The sequence below is a fragment of the Ostrea edulis genome, chromosome 5 (assembly GCF_947568905.1).
Source record: "Ostrea edulis chromosome 5, xbOstEdul1.1, whole genome shotgun sequence".
NCBI lineage: Eukaryota > Metazoa > Mollusca > Bivalvia > Ostreida > Ostreidae > Ostrea > Ostrea edulis.
The window spans coordinates 76,155,025-76,172,914 of record NC_079168.1 but is presented as its reverse complement, the minus strand read 5'-3'; the positions used below and the strand labels follow the sequence as shown (position 1 = coordinate 76,172,914).

The window sequence follows — 17,890 nt, the reverse complement described above, 5'->3', positions numbered from 1 at the left end:
ATCAGTTGCTTGATTTACTTCATGTTTATAAGTCGAAATAACCTGTAGATTGATTTGTAGTACCACAGACTTATTAGATAAATTACATGTTGATCGATTGCATCACGATCTCAAATTGAATTATCCATTTTCGTTGCAGCGACCCGTTTTCTCCGGACGTGAAGAAAGCTGTAACAGAACAACGGCGTACATCAGGAATGCCTGATTCACTCCACAGCCTTCCTTCAACTGATTTAAAGGGTTAGTGATTTGAAATGTACCTTCAATGATTAACACAATAAAACACCATAAACACAGCGCCTTCGTTTAGACAAATATCTACTTCACTACAAATATGTATGGATATCTGACAATTTACAGGTGATTGTGCTGCGAAGGGATCACACTACAATAAACCCAATAAAAGACATGGAAATAAAGATGATACGGAAACTTCAGCATGTATTACTGAAAAATCAGATCTTTGCTCAAATGATGTCATGTTACATAATGAAGCTAGAGTTGATTCAACTGAAACCAAAGATTTCTACAGATCTAAATTAAACATACGAACGGGCCAAGCAGCGAGTACTGCTAGGACAAATGCGATTGACTCTAGTTCGGAACCCCGTTCTCCTATCGAAGTCGATGGCTTACAAACTGATTCTAAAACCAATCTTAGTCCAAATAATGTTTTACATACTGGAGAAGTGGGGCGTTCTGTGGATATTACAAAACCCGTTAGTCCAAATGAATTTCAAAACACATTGCCTGTTATACAAAACAATGCCACTGGTGGTAAGCAAGCAACAGTTTCTAATTATGAAAATTAAATTCAGAAAAACGAACCAATACAAAGCAAAGAAATAGATGTAGGTTCAAGTATTCCGCTGCTATTGCAAAAAATCAGTTATAAAATCTATTCCACAGATTCTAGTCGGTGCTGGCAGTGGAGGGACTCCCACGGCCTCTGGGTAGACTATCCTGATCATGTGAATGATTTTATCAACCACAGACTTCAACAGTGTCCTCAGGCCACGGTTGTCATTAATCTTAGCGATCAAAGGTGAGAGTAGCGTTAAAATGTAGAAAAAGTGTTAAAGTTAGTGCACGAGAAACACTGTATATTAAAGAGACGTTAGATATTTATTTTATATGCTGTATAAAACCTGCACGGTTTCGTCTTAATTCTAGCATATGTAACTTTAGTTTCAGACTTGTAGCATCCAGAATGATTCAGATCAACACAAACACAAAGGAGACGCACCGAGTTAGATGGAAGAATACGTAGAAGCTGTTTGGTACTGTAAAGGATCAACACCAGTAGAGGAACAAAGAGTGTCATTAAACGTATTGTAGAATTATTACTTTAGGGGTGTCAGCGAGTCCAGTCACTCCTCATATCATACCATACGCCAGAATTGGTGTACATTAAATATGGACTCTAAAAACTTCTAAAGAACTAAGAAATTTGAAATTACAAAACTTTCCTCAAATCAACATAAAAATGTACGACTTTGCAACACTTTATACGACCATTCCCCACGATAATTTAGAGACTGGAACTTTTGAAATCAAAGAAAGTTGCTTCTTCAGCAAAACGGAAAAAGGAAATATTCATATCTAGTGATCAACCATGCACAAATATGCTTTGTTAAACACAACTATTTTACGCACTAGTACTCTGAGGTTCATATCAAAAAGATGCTGGAGTTCCCCAATAACAAAATTTTCGTAGTTTTTCGTGATCTGGTCTTCCAACAGTCTGTTGGAATTCCCATTGACAAGAATCGTGCTCCTTTATTAGCTGACCTCTTTTTTATATTCTTACAAAGCAGAATTTATTCAAAAGCTTCTACATGAGTAGAAAAAACTTTTTTGCTGTGGCCTTCAGTTCGACGTTTAAGTATATAGACGTTTCATCTATTAACAATAATCATTTCAATTCATATGACGATTCTATATACTCCAGTGATATCGAAATAAAAGACACCATAGAGTCTCCCACATCTGCTTCGTACTTCGATATTTTATTGAAAGTAGATATTAACGACAAACTAACAACTCAACTTTATGACAAAGGGGGTGATTTCAGCTTCTCCATTGTCAACTTCCCATATTTATGTAGCAATATACCATTATCACCTGCATATGGTGTTTATATCTTTCAACTGATTCGATATCCTAAAGGTTGTTCTGCAAATGAACAGTTTATAAATGGAGGCAGGCTACTCACAAACAAGATAAATTTACAGGGGTTTCAACATTCTCTTTTAAAGTCAACATCTTAAAATTTCATGGTCATTGTAATTACCTAATTTCCAATAAACATCGTTCATTAGGTCAAATGCTGTCTGACGTGTTTCATATCAATTGTTAGGCCGTTCGTGGCACACTTATTTTAACTTAGGATTACTCCGTTTATCTGATCAAAATGTAGGGCTCATGGCGGGTGTGACCGCTCGACAGTGGATGCTTACTCCTCCTAGGCACCTGATCCCACCTCAGGTATATCCAGGGGTCCGTTTTGTCCAACTCTTAGTCTGCATTCCTTGTGGGAGTTAAGAGATTGGTCACTGTTCGTTATTTTCACTATATAACCAATAATAATAAGTCTCACTGTATAGCCAGTTTCCTTCCTTTATAGTGAGGAGTACAGTCTTACTAGTCCTTTTCGCTATGATTTACATGTGTTGCTTAAGATACAAGAACAGTTTTATTTATCCGCTGTTTGAATTCAGTTTACATGACTTTCCAAAATTAGGTACCTTTAAAAAGACCGATTTGGTATCAGTCGATATGGCTTCTTGGCCAGTGCATGAGGTTGTGTCAACAAAGAATATTTTCATGTTTTTGATATCCGAAGAACAACCTCAATTTGAAGTGTCACAATATATCCAATATATATATTTATAATTAACTAAGGGACTCTGATGTTCTATCATTGTGTACAGTCAGGAGTGGGTGTAAAGAAGCGGCGTAAGATGGGCTGGGGTGGGAGGGGCGTGGACCAATCCTCAGAGACAATGGGTCTGAAGAGTCCGCCATTAAGCCTCCTCGGTGTCCATGGCAATGCCCTGGTTGGGCATAAGATGAAGGCCCTGGTTTTATAGAGTAGACCCCCTCCTCAGTAGGTTCTCCCTCCGGAAAATCTACTTCATGCCTGGCCATTTCGTATTACATTAGGAGAATTTAGGATTGTGGAAGATCCAGAGGGATGTTTACGACCTACATGTATGTTAAAAATGCAAACGTCATTATCTATTCACTATGTTAGTGATTAAACTAGTAATGTAGGTGTTTAGCGTAAAAACAAGAAAAGACTACTCCTATTTTTTCTCAGGGTGTTCGGTTGCACTATATATTTACAAGTATATACTCAAAAGTAAGATATATAACCAAACACTCTTACTTGTAATTCATTTATAAAAAAAAAATATTAATTGAAAGTACTCAATTTATCATAGAGATATTTCGAATTCAGTTATACCACGCATTAATTCAATTATCCATTAAGTATTTTTGAATATTGATTGAGATTAAGTAGAACTGATAATTGTGTTTTGTAAGCCTGTTATAATCATATAATGTCACATGATAGCTGGATTTTGAACATTAAGGAAGAGTTGTCAAAGTTAGGATTGTATTGCATATGGGATAACATCGATCAAAGTAAACTTAATTCTGTATACAGTATTACACAGCAAAGGATATTGGATGTAAATATTTAAAGAAAACACAACATTTTTTTCAACGGTGTCACGTTCTTCTAAAAGGCAGGATTTTTTCTCAATATGTTGTTGATGAATTTGTCTCGCAATCCTTGTCGGCATAAAGAATTGATTTGAAATATAAATAACAAAGTTTGGAATTTCTATGCATAGGCATTGTGTAACCTGGAGTAAATTTTAAGCTAAAATCTCTTTCTTACGTAATAGTGCTACAAATTGCTAAATAGTTTGAATATAATTGTTTTAACTTGTATTATTTGCAAAATTTACAAATGTCTATGTTGGACAAATGTACACGCATGCCATCAATCTGATGAACTTGTTGGTTTGAAGATCGAGTATCGTTAGTTGAGGAGTACTCAATATATAGTATTTTCACTACATTTAATTATATCATTCATTCATTCCAATCTTGCAATGATCAATTAATTGTTATGACATCAATATTTCAAATAAAGATACCATCAAGTTATCAAATGGAGTTATCAATGATTGATGTACGGATATAAGACAAAAACTGTATATTCTGTGAAAGAAACACCTGATCGAGGCCCGTAATGCCGGGATTAGTTCTTTCTCTCGCAGAATAGACAGTTTGAGGCTTATCTCCTACTTAAAACAGTACATCTTTTGTTCTAAGAATGGACAGACTCAGGTAAACCCATTGTCAATAATAATTATGAATAATGCTATTTTGAAATAGGCTGACAATATAACCAGTCTTGTGTAGAAGTCTGTTTCTTTTGTTCACTTATTGGACAGTGTCAGGTAAGTAGTCTTGTACTGCAGGTTTTATGTTCACTCATACTATAGTACTGAGCCATATCAACATGTCGTCCTCTGATGGGGAGAACATTTTCACTGTACAATCAAAATTTAAGGATTTTAATGAAAGTACTGCGAATATTATCTTAATGAGTGTTATATTCTGGATATGTAGGGTGGAAAAGTTATGGAGCCAAATTTTGATCTGAAAAGCATTGTGTTTTCGAATATTTGGACGAGGAAATGATTAACGCAAGCAAAAAGAACCCAAAACGCCCATCTCGTGAAATGAAATTATTCATGAAAGCGAAATTAATAATTCAGAATTTGGATGTGCTAATAAAGAAAACATGAAAAAGCGTTGTGAAGCAGTTTCGGAATGTGTCTCTGGATCCAGCGAAATTCAAATACAGCGAGGAAATATGTCTTTCAAATTTAAGTTTTGATGCGATATAATAATGGCCAATGGAATTGAAAAAATTGTGAATCTTAAAGTTGGAGCAGAGAATTCTGCTAAGGGGAAATATTGTTTTAAGTATTTCAGTGATTTTTCCGATATCTGTGTTGATTTTTACTTGTAGGGAATTGAAAATTAAATTTGTATCTCTTTGACAAATGTATTTTCTTTCTCTTATTTTCAGCCTATCTAATAAGTTATTGGGTTTACCTGGCACTGTCCAATAAGTTGACAATTACTGTCCATTATTTTTAAGAACGGATAGTAACTGCTCATTCTTTAAAATAATGGACAGCAATTGTCAACTTATTTGACACCTACTGGTAACCTTTTCACCACAGTACAAGTGGACTTTCTTCTATATATAAAAGCTTAAAAATGTTTTCATTTCTGTTAACCATAATAGAACCTTAACTACGCCCATCAATTACATGTAAATTGTTGATATCATTAAGTGAACTGCCGAGAGCAAAAATGAATATTTGTATCAAATCAATGATACCATGAATTATGTTGAAGAGATTGATCATTAATTGAATTATTGCACTGAATAACCAACGACTGAATTAAAAAATTGTATGCAATGCGCCTTAATTCTGAGTAACTGATATCATTAATTATTTAAGTATCACTTCGATTGAACAATAATTGATATATTTTTTTCAATATACCTTCAGAAATTTGATATTTTCTAATTTTTCTGCTTTCATAGCTAGTTGTTTTTTCCTCGCTGTTATTTGATAAAATCATGGAAGATTAATAACATTTCAAGTTGATTGAAATCTTATTTGAATGACAGATCATTATACACAAAATAAGAAAGTAAATCGATGCAAACCTCAAAACTTACTAAATGCCATACCCAGCCTTCCGGCGTAAACAGACCAAGCACGTAAGGGGGAAGTCTCATATTAACGATAGTTCGAGGGGGAGGAGGGGGGGTGTCTCACTATGTAGCCAGTCTTCTGGGGGGAGTATCACAATTTAGCCAGTCTTCCGCGGGGGGTGGGGGGTCTCACTATATAGCCAGTCTTCTGGGGGGGGGGTCTCACTATATAGCCAGTCTTCCGGGTGAGTCTCACTATATAGCCAGTCTTCTTGGGGGAGTCTCACTATATAGCCAGTCCTCCGAAGGGTCTCATTATATAGCCAGTCTTCGGGGGGGGGGGGTCTCACCATATAGCCAGTCTTCTTGGGGGGGGGGGGGGTATCACTATATAGCCAGTCTTCCGAGTGGGTCTCACTATATAGCCAGTCTTCTGGGGGGGGGGTGTCACTATGTAGCCAGTCCTCCGGGGGGTGTCTCACTATATAGCCAGTCCTCCGGGGGGAGTCTCACTATATAGCCAGTCTTCTGGGGGGGGGGGGTGTCTCACTATGTAGCCAGTCTTCTGGGGGGGGATCTCACTATATAGCCAGTCTTCTGGGGGGGGGGGGGGAGTCTCACTATGTAGCCAGTCCTCCGGGGGGTGTCTCACTATATAGCCAGTCTTCTGGGGGGGGAGTCTCACTATATAGCCAGTCTTCTGGGGGGGGGGGGGGGTCTCACTATATAGCCAGTCTTCTGGGGGGAGTCTCACTATATAGCCAGTCTTCTGGGGGGGGGGGGTCTCACTATATAGCCAGTCTTCTGGGGGGAGTCTCACTATATAGCCAGTCCTCCGGGGAGTCTCACTATATAGCCAGTCCTCCGGGGAGTCTCACTATATAGCCAGTCTTCTGGGGGGGGGGGGGGTCTCACTATATAGCCAGTCTTTCGGGTGGGTCTCACTATATAGCCAGTCCTCCGGGGGGGGGGGGGGGGGGGTCACTATATAGCCAGTCTTCCGGGGGGAGTCTTACTATATATCCAGTCTTCCGTGTGTGTGTGTGGGGGGGGGGGGGGGTCCTCACTGTATAGCCAGTCTTCGGGAGGGGGGAGGGATTCTCACTATAAAACACTGGAAACCACTGGCTTTCGAGAATGGTCATGTGTCAACAGTTATCTATATAAGTAACTAAGTAATTAACCAAATGAAATGTAAATAATTCTATATTTTGTGAATCCTATAAATTTTATATATGTACATGACTACATGTATAAAAAATGTAAATATGTGAAGGTCAATGATAGTGATAAAAAAAATTTAAATTACGAGAAATGCAGAGCAAAAATTACTTTATTACTTATGAAATTTGCATTTGTGAATTTCATTGAATGAAATGACCTAATTGACACCCTCTCTTTTTATTTACTGATCTGATTTTTAATTCGGATCACGCTACAGGCTAAGACGATTAACGAAAATAATTCATTCGGGCAGACAAAGTCCGAAAATGATATTGAATAACGGCTTAGAATCTACAAGAAAATTCACTTCAATGCATGCGTTTAAATATGCGTAATTCTTAAAGTGCTGTAGATTCAGAAAATTGCGTAATATCGCACTAAAGTGCAGGAAGGTAGTGGAAAATGAATTCTCAAAGGATACAAGTATTCAAAACACCGGACAATAAGGTATGATTTTATTTCTCATCATTTACTTGTTTATTTCAGAAATATGTATTCTGAACTCTGCTTAGGTCGAGCGAAATAAATTCTACGTTTTAAGTAACCACTAGCGTAAGTTTAATTAAAGTTGACCAAATAAGCCTAAGGGGAAAAACAACTAGATCATTTTGAGCTCAAAATTAATCGATTGTTTGTTGTTTTCACACTTTTGATTTTTGTAGCATACTAGTGCATATAGAAAAAGTAAATAAAGGTTCGTGTCATTTTACTTATCTGAAATTGGGGAAATTTAGCTAGCATTGACGTACGTATCTATATATTTTACATCATTTGTCTGATTGAGAGTCTAGTGTACCCTAATCAGATATCTTATCAGTCATTAGCTCTTTAGAATTTTGTTTGCCTATTTTTTTCCCCACGCTCTCCTACACAAAGCTACAGAAAAGGTTGCGTGATATACTAAAGCGTGGGATTAATTTTGGTCCGCCGAATTGATGTGACGAAGTTGAGCATTCTCGCATACCAGAGTCTCTGACGGGCGATAATCGTAGAACGAAACTCCGGGGAGCGAGAACACCAATTTAAGAAATATCATTTCGAATTTCAGTGGATAGTGCTGTGTATATTTGTTGCAGAGTCGTTTTTGTTTTATCTATCTATTTATTTTAAGTTCCTTCGAGAATATTTCAGTAAATTGAGAGGTTACCCGCTTATAGGTGAAGTACCACAAATTTGGACCCACATTGTCTATATAGCACTCAGGGCCGTTGAAGTGAGGGTTCTTTAACGTGCCAATTAACGCCTGCTGTGACACGGAACTTGGATTTGTAATGTCTCATCCAAAAGATACACGACTCTCATTTGTAAATGCCGATCGTTTGCCGAAGAAATATTCACTTCTTATTTTAGACCAGTCCTGAATTTTAAAAGGGACACTAGACACTAGTTTTAATGACAAATAATCATTTTTGTTTTCTATTTTACCTAATTCGGGTATTTTGTTGAAAATATGTTGGCCTGCATAAAAAAAAGTGTTAAAATTAGATCAAAATGGCGATATCAAATGGCGAAAAGGTTGGTAAATTGATTTTACATGTGTATATTGTTTAACGTTCCACTAGAGAGTCTTTAACTCATATGGTGACGTCACCATTGCTGGTTAAAGGCTGCAAATCGGTGCTTACAGCATTTGAGCGGGGGGGGGGGGTGTTATCGTGCTACACCTGCTGTGGCACGGGGCCACGACCCCCAGTAACGAGACTACACGACCCCCGGTAACGAGACTACACGATCCCCGGTAACGAGACTACACGACCCCCGGTAACGAGACTACACGACCCCCGGTAACGAGACTACACGACCCCCGGTAACGAGACTAACACTCTACTACTGAGCTACCGCGACTGGTTTATGGACTTTATGAAATGTGTAAGAGATCATATATCGTATGGATGGAGTGCGAGTTGTTTGAAATGTTTTAAGATACATTATTAGCCGTGACATGAGTATCCATACAATCACTGTCCAAACTCTAGAAGATTCAGCTTCCTAGTTTTGTGTTGTACATAGCTAACAAAAACGAGGGTCATTCACCATCACAAATATTGACATTTAGGAATGAGCAGGTAGACATTGGCCTCAGTTCAGAGCAACTGCAGGATCCTTTGTTCAATTAATTACTGAATAGCTGTCACATTTCGTGATCAGGAAAGAAAATGACAGTGACTTGTCCGCGTTGTGAAAAGTCATGGTATTTGACCCTTCCTACGAAATAGATCAACTTATCAATGCTGTTACAAATACAAAGCTACTGATGTTATAAGAGATGGTAATTTTCTTTCCTCCATCCTTTTGGGACAAACACAGTTGGAGAGTTTTGTTGAAGAATGTTTAATTTGAAAGAAAGAAACGGGTAAATTAAACGTTTCTTTGTGTCAGTATACGAAAAAGAATGGTCCATTAACATCTGGGTCCTTCCTTTTGGTTATTCCTAAGGCTGACCTAAACATACTGCAACTTGTCTTTGCATACAAAACAGGAAGGCAGATTGCTTAAGAAAGAATTCTGAAGCCGAAGGGCCGTCAGAGCGGAGAGTCTCCCTATAGGTAATAACACGTAGACCTATATACAGGTACATGTTTAAAAGGAAAATATAGACATGGTGGCAAATCACGTGATTCTGGCATGACCCATTTCCCGAAAAATGACGACGAACGTTAACACAAGGGAAAATTCAAACGAGTAAGTAACACATGCTTTGATAGAGCTCTGTCCTCACAGATTAGGTGCTATCTTCGGAATATTTTGTCCTGTTATGGATATAGAGACTACTGCCAATAATGTTTGCTTCGCCATCAAACACGATCACGGGATAAACGACAACAACCAGTTAGAAGTGTGGTAGAGAATAGAGACGCCTCTTTTCCAATTAACTTTGGGGCCATTTTATCTTTGAATGAAAACGACGAAGATATCGCTGCCCTGCTATCTGAGACTATAATTCTCCAAACACCCAGAAAAACGATCGTTACCGTTGGAGATTTTTAGAAGATTTCCAGTTGTCAGTTGTCAGGACGATTTATTACTTGGCAGCCGTCAAATAGGAGGCTGCCGTACAAAACTGGTGACCTACTAGGAAATATTTTACATGTACATTTGTTTTAGGTTCATCCTGACGATGTTGTGAATGCAGAGAAGAGGAATGTTTATCTCAAAGTATCCATTCTAAATATTCTTGAGATAGACACTCTGAAGGAGACCTTTACGGCAGACGTGTTCTATCAGGCAAGATGGAGAGAACCCAAACTAGATGGGAAAAAGGTACAATCTCTATTTTGTACGGAAAAAGCTATACACGTTGACCTCTGAATAAAACTTTTACATTTTACCTATTAGATCACCAAATATGAAGTTGTTATAGGGTTTCAATAGAACAATGTTCATTTCATATTTTATTTATCTATATATGCATGTCGAATTTCAGTTTTGTAATTTCAGTAACTCGGATAGGTGTTCTACCCATTATCTGCTATAACACTGCCTTTGAAATCGGCATCGATTTTGGTCTCGAGTTATAATAATCTGCATGAAATGCAATCTAATTAAATTCAGATCCTAGGATCGCTATAATAGGCAAAGTATACGGCGCGGAATTAATAAGTTTGATTTTAATTAGATTGCATGAAATGTTTCTTTTAATAGATTGAACTCTTTGCCTGGCTTCGGGCTTTAACAGTACATGATATATGTAACAATGAGTGAATCTCTACATTTCAGGGAGGCGATAAAATAGACTGGTCGTCATACTGGAATCCAAAGATCTTTATATCTAACGCCATCTCACAGAAAGACCACGACAAGTGGTGCCTTTTACAAACGGAAGAATCAGGAGAAACCCATATCGTAGAGAAAAGTCGACTGGTGGCAACCTTCACAGAGAGCATGGAGTTAGCGCTATTTCCTTTCGACATACAGGTATCTATGCGCGCGCTGGCATGATATATTTACATCATGGATTCTTTTTCTTTTTTTAAATTAAAGCGTATCAATATCGATTATGTGTTTTCATCAATCAAATGATTGGTGTTATTGACGCTTTATCAATCTGCAAATTTACAGGATCTAAACATTTTCATAACGACAGAGCTGTCAGACGCAGAAGTTGGAATTTTTGAAGACGATCGAGAAATTTCAAGTGTTCATACTGAGATATTTGCCAAAAGACAAGAATGGAAGATTTACGAATTTGTTCACTTTACCCCTAAAGATTTAACCCAAGAATATGCCAATAAAAAGTTTAAAAAACCAGGAATGCACGTTTTCTGCAGCGCTGGGAGAAAACCGGGCTTCTTTGTGTGGAACGTCATTGTGCTTATGGTACGCAATTAAATATCGTGCAAATCTCACGAAACTATCTCTTCCAACGCAGCAAGTACCACCGCTTTTTTCCCCTTTTACATCAATTTCTTTAGAGTAAGTATATTTTATCATGATTTCTTTGTGTTGTCCAATACAATACAAAGTGGTTGTTTCGATGATACTCTCCTTTCTTCAGTGCATCATCAGTTCCCTGTCTCTGGCTACGTTCGCTGTGAACAGGAGTAAAGTGGAGAATCGTCTACAATTATCTATCATGCTTGTCCTCATCACAGTCACCTTTAAATTTGTCACCAACCAAGTTATTCCCAAAATATCCTACGTGACACATCTGGTACGTACATTTGTTTTCATGCTGAAATTTGAATTGATTGCTGAAATTCTGTCCATGACAATCGTCAATAGTGAATCTTAAAAATAACAGCAACGGACATTGGATGTTCCTTAGTTACAAGTAGAATAGGTCTCCTCACCACAGTTACAGTACGTACATGTGTGTACATTCCAAATACACAACCGAGGCAGGCTACTGACAAATAAATTGACGGGGTTTCAACAAACATGTTTATAGTCAGCATTTCGCAAATCTTATGGTCGTTATAATGATCTAGTTTACCTATACAAACTGCCAATCGGTCAAATGTTGTCTGGGGTGTTTCATACCGATTGTTAGGCCGTTATTTACACACTGAATTTGACTACAAATAACTCCGTTTACCTGAACATGATATAAGGCTCATGGCAGGTATTATCGGTGGACAGGGGTTGCTTACTCCTCCTAGGCACCTGATCCCACCTCTGGTGTGTCCAGGGGTCCGTGTTCGTGCCACTCTTAATCTTATATGATCATTGTTCGTTGTCTTCACCTTTTCATACTCATAATGCTTCTCTTCGATCTTTTTTAAAAGCTCATATAAGTCCGAAACTTGATCCCCAAAAGCATATTTTAAGATCCTCGATTAGAATGCTATAAAACAATATGTGTAAAATGAATTTCTCTTGTATCAAAATCGTCTGCACTTTGTCGGACATCAACTCTAAATCTATGTGATATTTTGAAATTTCAGCGCATATGTTATTATTTCATAATGAATATTGCTAGATTGCATAGGGTATGTAGGTTTATATATATCATTATAAAGATATATTATGAGATCAAATAATTTTGTGCTGAGATCCAACAACGTAGGAAACTGAATCTAACGTCACCTGCACGTGCCTTCGAGGTGAATAACATTTGATTTCTTCAACATCGGGCCAAAAATAGATTGGGAATTTTCAAAATCGATATGATTAATTTTTTGTTTTGTCCCTCAATGCAAATTCACGTTTGTTCTCACTTTCGACTATCTTGTATTAATTCTAAAGAAAGCTAGGATGACTTCTACCACAAAGTGGAGTAACAATTGTTGAGTAAGTGTACATCGAACCCGATCTGAACATCGATCGATCGACCGATAACTTAAGGTATCGATTGGTAAGTTCTACATGTACATGAACATACACAACGGCAAGAGAAAGGCAAACACGGACCCCTGGACACTCCAGAGGTGGATCAGGTGCCTAGAAGTATGCATCCCCTGTTGACCGGTCACATCCCCTGTACAGTTGACAGGAAATTACTAATTTTCAATGAAAATTCTGTACAATTATTTTTTTTATTTTCCAGGATCGGTACATCATTGGAAGCACGATGTTTCTGTACCTGGTGGCTATGTGGCATGCTGCCTCCCACGCCATTATTACCGACTCCACCGCCCTCAGTGACGTGGATCAGTACGCCTTCTATGCCTTTTGCGGCCTGTTTGGCTTTATCCAACTTTTTTTCGCGCTCATAGTCATTTTAAGTGTAGGTTTTTCTTTCCAAAGGGTTATTATGTAGGTATGTAATACTTTAGCTGCATTATAAGGTCAGGCGTGTTGATTATCAATCCTTACTCTTTCCAGGGTTCAACAAGGCGGTACAGAGTTAACAAGACATTGCAGCAATACAATGTAAGTACATGTATCTATAATGGTGAGCTGTGCTTGTAGACTTTTACAATTTACAATATGATAGACTCTGATCTGTAGAGAAAAAAACGAATGTAGTGTGTACGCTGTTCCAGCGGAACGTGAATATTACGTCAACCAAGGGTTTGCTTTCATAATTACATTTTAGCATCGAAAATACAAACCTTCCATTCGGAACTTCTCGGATCTTTCCGGAAAGACCAGAGAATGAGCGATTGATTGACAACCGATCTGAGATTGCTAACTTGTACAGATTGTCTCAATTTCATCTTAGACAAGAAAGAGGACCCCTATACAAATCGCAGTTCGTCATATTAGGCAATGCGCGAACAATCGGAATATTGCTCGTCTTTTTTCGTCAAGTTTTGGGTCACCTGAGTAAATCCAGGTGACCTACTGCAATGTGGTCAGCGCCCGTCGTGCGTTAACTTCTTCTTGATAACTATCATTCCATTTCTTTTCAATTTGGTATGAAGCATCTTTGGGACAAGGGCGACATAAATTGTTAATTCCAAGACTCCAGCACTCCTGGGGTCTTTGGGACCGGGCAAAAAGTGCCTAAAATTGACTAAATTTCAAACATCTCCTCCGTTACACCTGCACATCTGTAAGAAAGTTTAATGCATAATGATTTAGAGCAGGAAGGACTCTACAAAACATGAAGAATTTCATGATCCCCGGAGTAGAGGTTTTGACTCCAGGGCAGTCCCAAACTTGGTATATAGTGTTTATTTGTAAAACATTTAATAACATCTTCTTTAGACCTGTTGATATTACATCGACGCTAAAAGGATATTTAGAAAAAGCAGGTAGTCTTTTACCAAAATTGTAAATTTCATGACCCTAGGGGTAGGGTTTTAGTATCGGGGTGGGGCCAAATTGGTCAGTGATTAAATGTGTTAATATAATTGAACATTGTTTACTTCTTCTTGATAACTACCCTTCCAATTCTTTTCAAATTTGGTATGAAGCATCTTTGGGACAAGGGCGGGCGATAAGATTTGTAAATTTTAGGACTTCTGTACCCCTTTAGCGTTAGGGGCGGGATAAAAACTGCAATGCCAAACACTGACCAATATTCAAAAGCATTCTGCACATTTGTAAGAAAAACTAAATGCATAGTGATATAGAACAGCCTCTACCAAAATTATAAATTTCATGATCTCCGGGGTAGAGGTTCTGACTCAAGGGCAGGGCCTAACTGGGAATATATGTGTATACAAGTAAAACATTCAAATATCGTCTTTGCTGCTATTGATACTATATTGAAACGAAATGTTTATCAATAATGAGTAGGTAGCCCTTCTCCAAAATTGTAAATTTCATGATCACCGGGATAAGGGTTTTGGTTCCAGGGTGGCGCCAAAATTACTGTAGTGATTATTGTCTTTATCATTTGAAAGACTTCTTTATGCTTGCTGATAGCCTGATACGGAATAAAAACTGAATGCAATTGGCAAAGCAAAAAAGGATATGTACCATTTGTGAATTTTGCAACCCCAGGGGTTTGACTTTAGGACGGGTCCAAATTAGTCACATCGTGTTAATAATACATAGATATTATATTGTGTAAGACTTTAAAGTATTTCATCAGTATAGGTACTTTCGGAGACCTTTGAATTTTTAAAGTATACTGTTGTTTAATATTAGAATTTAGCTTAGATTTGCAGAACAGGATTTTTTCTAGATTTCATAATCCTTGGGGCTAGTGATACTTTAACTAATATTCAGGCGACCGATAAGACCTATGGTTTCCCCGACCTGAAGGGATGGTGTAACATTACGGTCTGTGTTTTGACGTCATAATACAACTAATGCAGTTGCGGATCTATATTAGGAGTTAATTGTTCTTTGCAAAAGAAATCTATAAATACAAACCTCCGCATTTGAAAATACATGTAGCAATGGCTCCCGTCGCGGTGATGTGAGACACCACCCCCACCCCCCGAAATCGAATTTGGGTTAGTTTGGTTTAGCACAAAGTGAAGATCAAGCATGCCACTTTACTTCATTGAACTGACAAGTTCATGTTAATGAAAAGATACCACTGTAAAACTAACATCATGATTAACTTGATTAATTATAGGCTGTTTAAAAACGTCCTTCTACAAAGATGTAACATTAATCACTCGTCATCCCAAGATTCATTTTTTCTTAAAATCTCTCACTGGCATAGGAATATATATCAATGACTAATAAAACATTTATTTTGTACAAACAACAAGAGAAACCTAATAAAACTACGTTAGATAACTGCTTTTATAGATGGAATGTTCTATCGTTAAAGTGATAATGTCCTACGGACCCGGTGGTGGGAGCCTGTCCGGAGACACAGTTAGATTATTCTAACTACCGTTTTTAAAGCAAGAAATATATAAGGAAGAATTATTGCCTTGAAAGACAATAATTATTTAATCACCAAAATTACACATTCATGCACCTGCTTTGAGGTTAAAAAGTGTTTGAAATAATATTATACTGGTGTTATTATTGAAAGATATAATATAGAACAATTTTCATTGAATTCAATTTTTGGTGACAAATTGACAGCAAATGCACTTTTAAGAAATACATCGTTCTCTATTCGCAAACGTTTTTAAGGGTATATATCTATCTTATTTCAGAGGAAACGAGCTGACATCATGAATAGTGGGGACATTATCAAGACATCAAAGACAGGCACATTGTTTAAGAAAAATGCTCAAGACTGCCTATAGCACTGAATGAGCACGTCCTTGAGATATGATGCAGAGGATCTTCTTGTGATGAATTAATGACGTTCATTGATTTGCCTGTTCAAAAACATATCAAATTTATAAACATATTTACATAGTACTAGACTTCAATTTTTTTTATTTATTACCATGACTTACATTCGTTAATAAGTACATTATCTTTAAAGTAAAACAATTTAATAATTTCAAGGGTTGCAATCCATAATTAATATCCATGAGAAAGTAAAATATATTGATTTAAGACTAGACTAGTACTTTCATCATGAAATCAATATGATATTGATAAACAAGAAAGAATTGTGCATTTCAATTAATTTACTATATATATATATATATATATATATATATATATATATATATATATATATATATATATATAAGCGCACTGAAAAGGCCACGACACTGTTGGTTATTTAAAACTCAAATTTTCGACGCAACCCGCGTCTTTATCAAGAGACATATATTACATAAACAAATATCACACACCACGAAAAAACGACAAGTATCAATAATCTACATTGGTAACAAGAATGATACACTGTTGTATTGAGTGATAAATATATATATAATTCAATAAAAAGGCAGGAAAATATGCAGTTCCAAAATATATTTAAATCACTAGCGCTTTCTGGATTTTAACATCCATCCTCAGGTGAATACAAAAATTGACCGGTATTCAATCGTTGTATTCACCTGAGGATGGATGTTAAAATCCAGAAAGCGCTAGTGATTTAAATATATTTTGGAACTGCATATTTTCCTGCTTTTTATTGAATTACTTTGAATGTGTGATATCAACTCTTTCTATTTGGATTATATATTACTTTATTCTATATATATTGAGAGTAAGAGAGAGTGAGAATTCAGTCGAAGATTTCATGTCTATTCCAAAGCGTTTTCGCTCTTTAGTGGAATTTGAAGAATAACAAAATTCGTACAGGTCTATAGTTGTATCGTGGGGGAAATGTCAATATTTCATCGTTATTTACTACCGTTATGAGGTGTTCAAGCTGTATATGTGTAAATCTGTTTGTCAAATGATTCTTTTTTAGTATGTTTGATATACAAGATATCGAATAAAGTTTATGAGATATCTTATAAAATATATCTTATAAACTTCTTTTTATAGGATATTTCATAAAAGTTATAAGATATCCTATAAAGTTTATGATATATCTTATAAAAATCATTTATGAGATATCTTATAAAAATATATCAAATATCTTTTAAAGTTTATGAGATATCTTATAAAACATATATAAGATATCTTATAGAATTAAATCTACAAGATATTTTCTATTTCTTATAAGATATCTCAGAAACTTTATTAGATTTTTTTTTTCAATATAAAAGATATCTTATAAATCTTATGAGCGACATAAACTGTAAATTGTGACGGAGATATTTTAAAAAATCTATTGGAGTTCAAAATGGAAGACATCTCATAAATTATGTAAGATTGATCGATTGTATATTGTTTAACGTCCCGCTCGAGAATATTTCACTCATTTGGAGACTTCACCATTGCCGGTGAAGGGCTGCACAATTTAGGCCTAAGCTTTGAGCAGGGAGGGATCTTTATCGCGTCACATCTGCTGTGACACGGGACCTCGGTTTTTGCAGTTTCATCCGAAGGACCACTCCATTTAGTCGCCTCTTACGACAAGCAAGGGGGTACTGAGGACCTATTCTAACCCGGATCCCCACGGAACAAATTATATATAAGATATCGTTATAAAGGAATATGGCGTGCCTACCCGAATACCCGGCATGTTCGTTCATATATTCGGGTTACATCACGTCATCCGGAAGAAGTTTTGATTTAGTATCTATAACTTACATC

The 17,890-nt window shown here is 36.7% G+C and overlaps 2 protein-coding genes across 2 annotated transcripts in view; both read left to right on the top strand.

Moving 5' to 3' along the window:
- LOC125650561 (uncharacterized) overlaps positions 1-4,188 on the top strand; it is a 28,300-nt gene extending 24,112 nt beyond the window's left edge. Inside the window, exons 14-17 of the mRNA XM_056166248.1 lie at positions 140-240; positions 361-777; positions 910-1,045; positions 1,189-4,188. Of these exons, the coding sequence (XP_056022223.1) occupies positions 140-240; positions 361-777; positions 910-1,045; positions 1,189-1,270 (736 nt within the window). The 3' untranslated portion in view covers positions 1,271-4,188. The remainder of the gene's footprint in view (positions 1-139; positions 241-360; positions 778-909; positions 1,046-1,188) is intronic.
- A 4,285-nt stretch (positions 4,189-8,473) lies between these two features.
- On the top strand, positions 8,474-16,145 carry LOC125651012 (gamma-aminobutyric acid receptor subunit gamma-2-like). Its single transcript, XM_048879614.2, has 8 exons — positions 8,474-8,497; positions 10,088-10,243; positions 10,700-10,897; positions 11,042-11,299; positions 11,478-11,633; positions 12,969-13,148; positions 13,247-13,294; positions 15,937-16,145. Exons 1-8 carry the CDS (start codon positions 8,474-8,476, stop codon positions 16,027-16,029), a joined length of 1,113 nt encoding a protein of 370 aa, XP_048735571.2. The 3' UTR covers positions 16,030-16,145.
- The last annotated feature ends 1,745 nt before the right edge of the window (positions 16,146-17,890 follow it).

Bases quoted from the DNA above. Each gene is read 5' to 3' on its own strand.
- LOC125651012 (XM_048879614.2), top strand. From the start codon at position 8,474: ATGGCGATATCAAATGGCGAAAAG. The intron at 8,498-10,087 runs GTTGGTAAATTG...CATTTGTTTTAG, and splicing joins CGATATCAAATGGCGAAAAG to GTTCATCCTGACGATGTTGT. The intron at 10,898-11,041 runs GTATCTATGCGC...GCAAATTTACAG, and splicing joins TATTTCCTTTCGACATACAG to GATCTAAACATTTTCATAAC.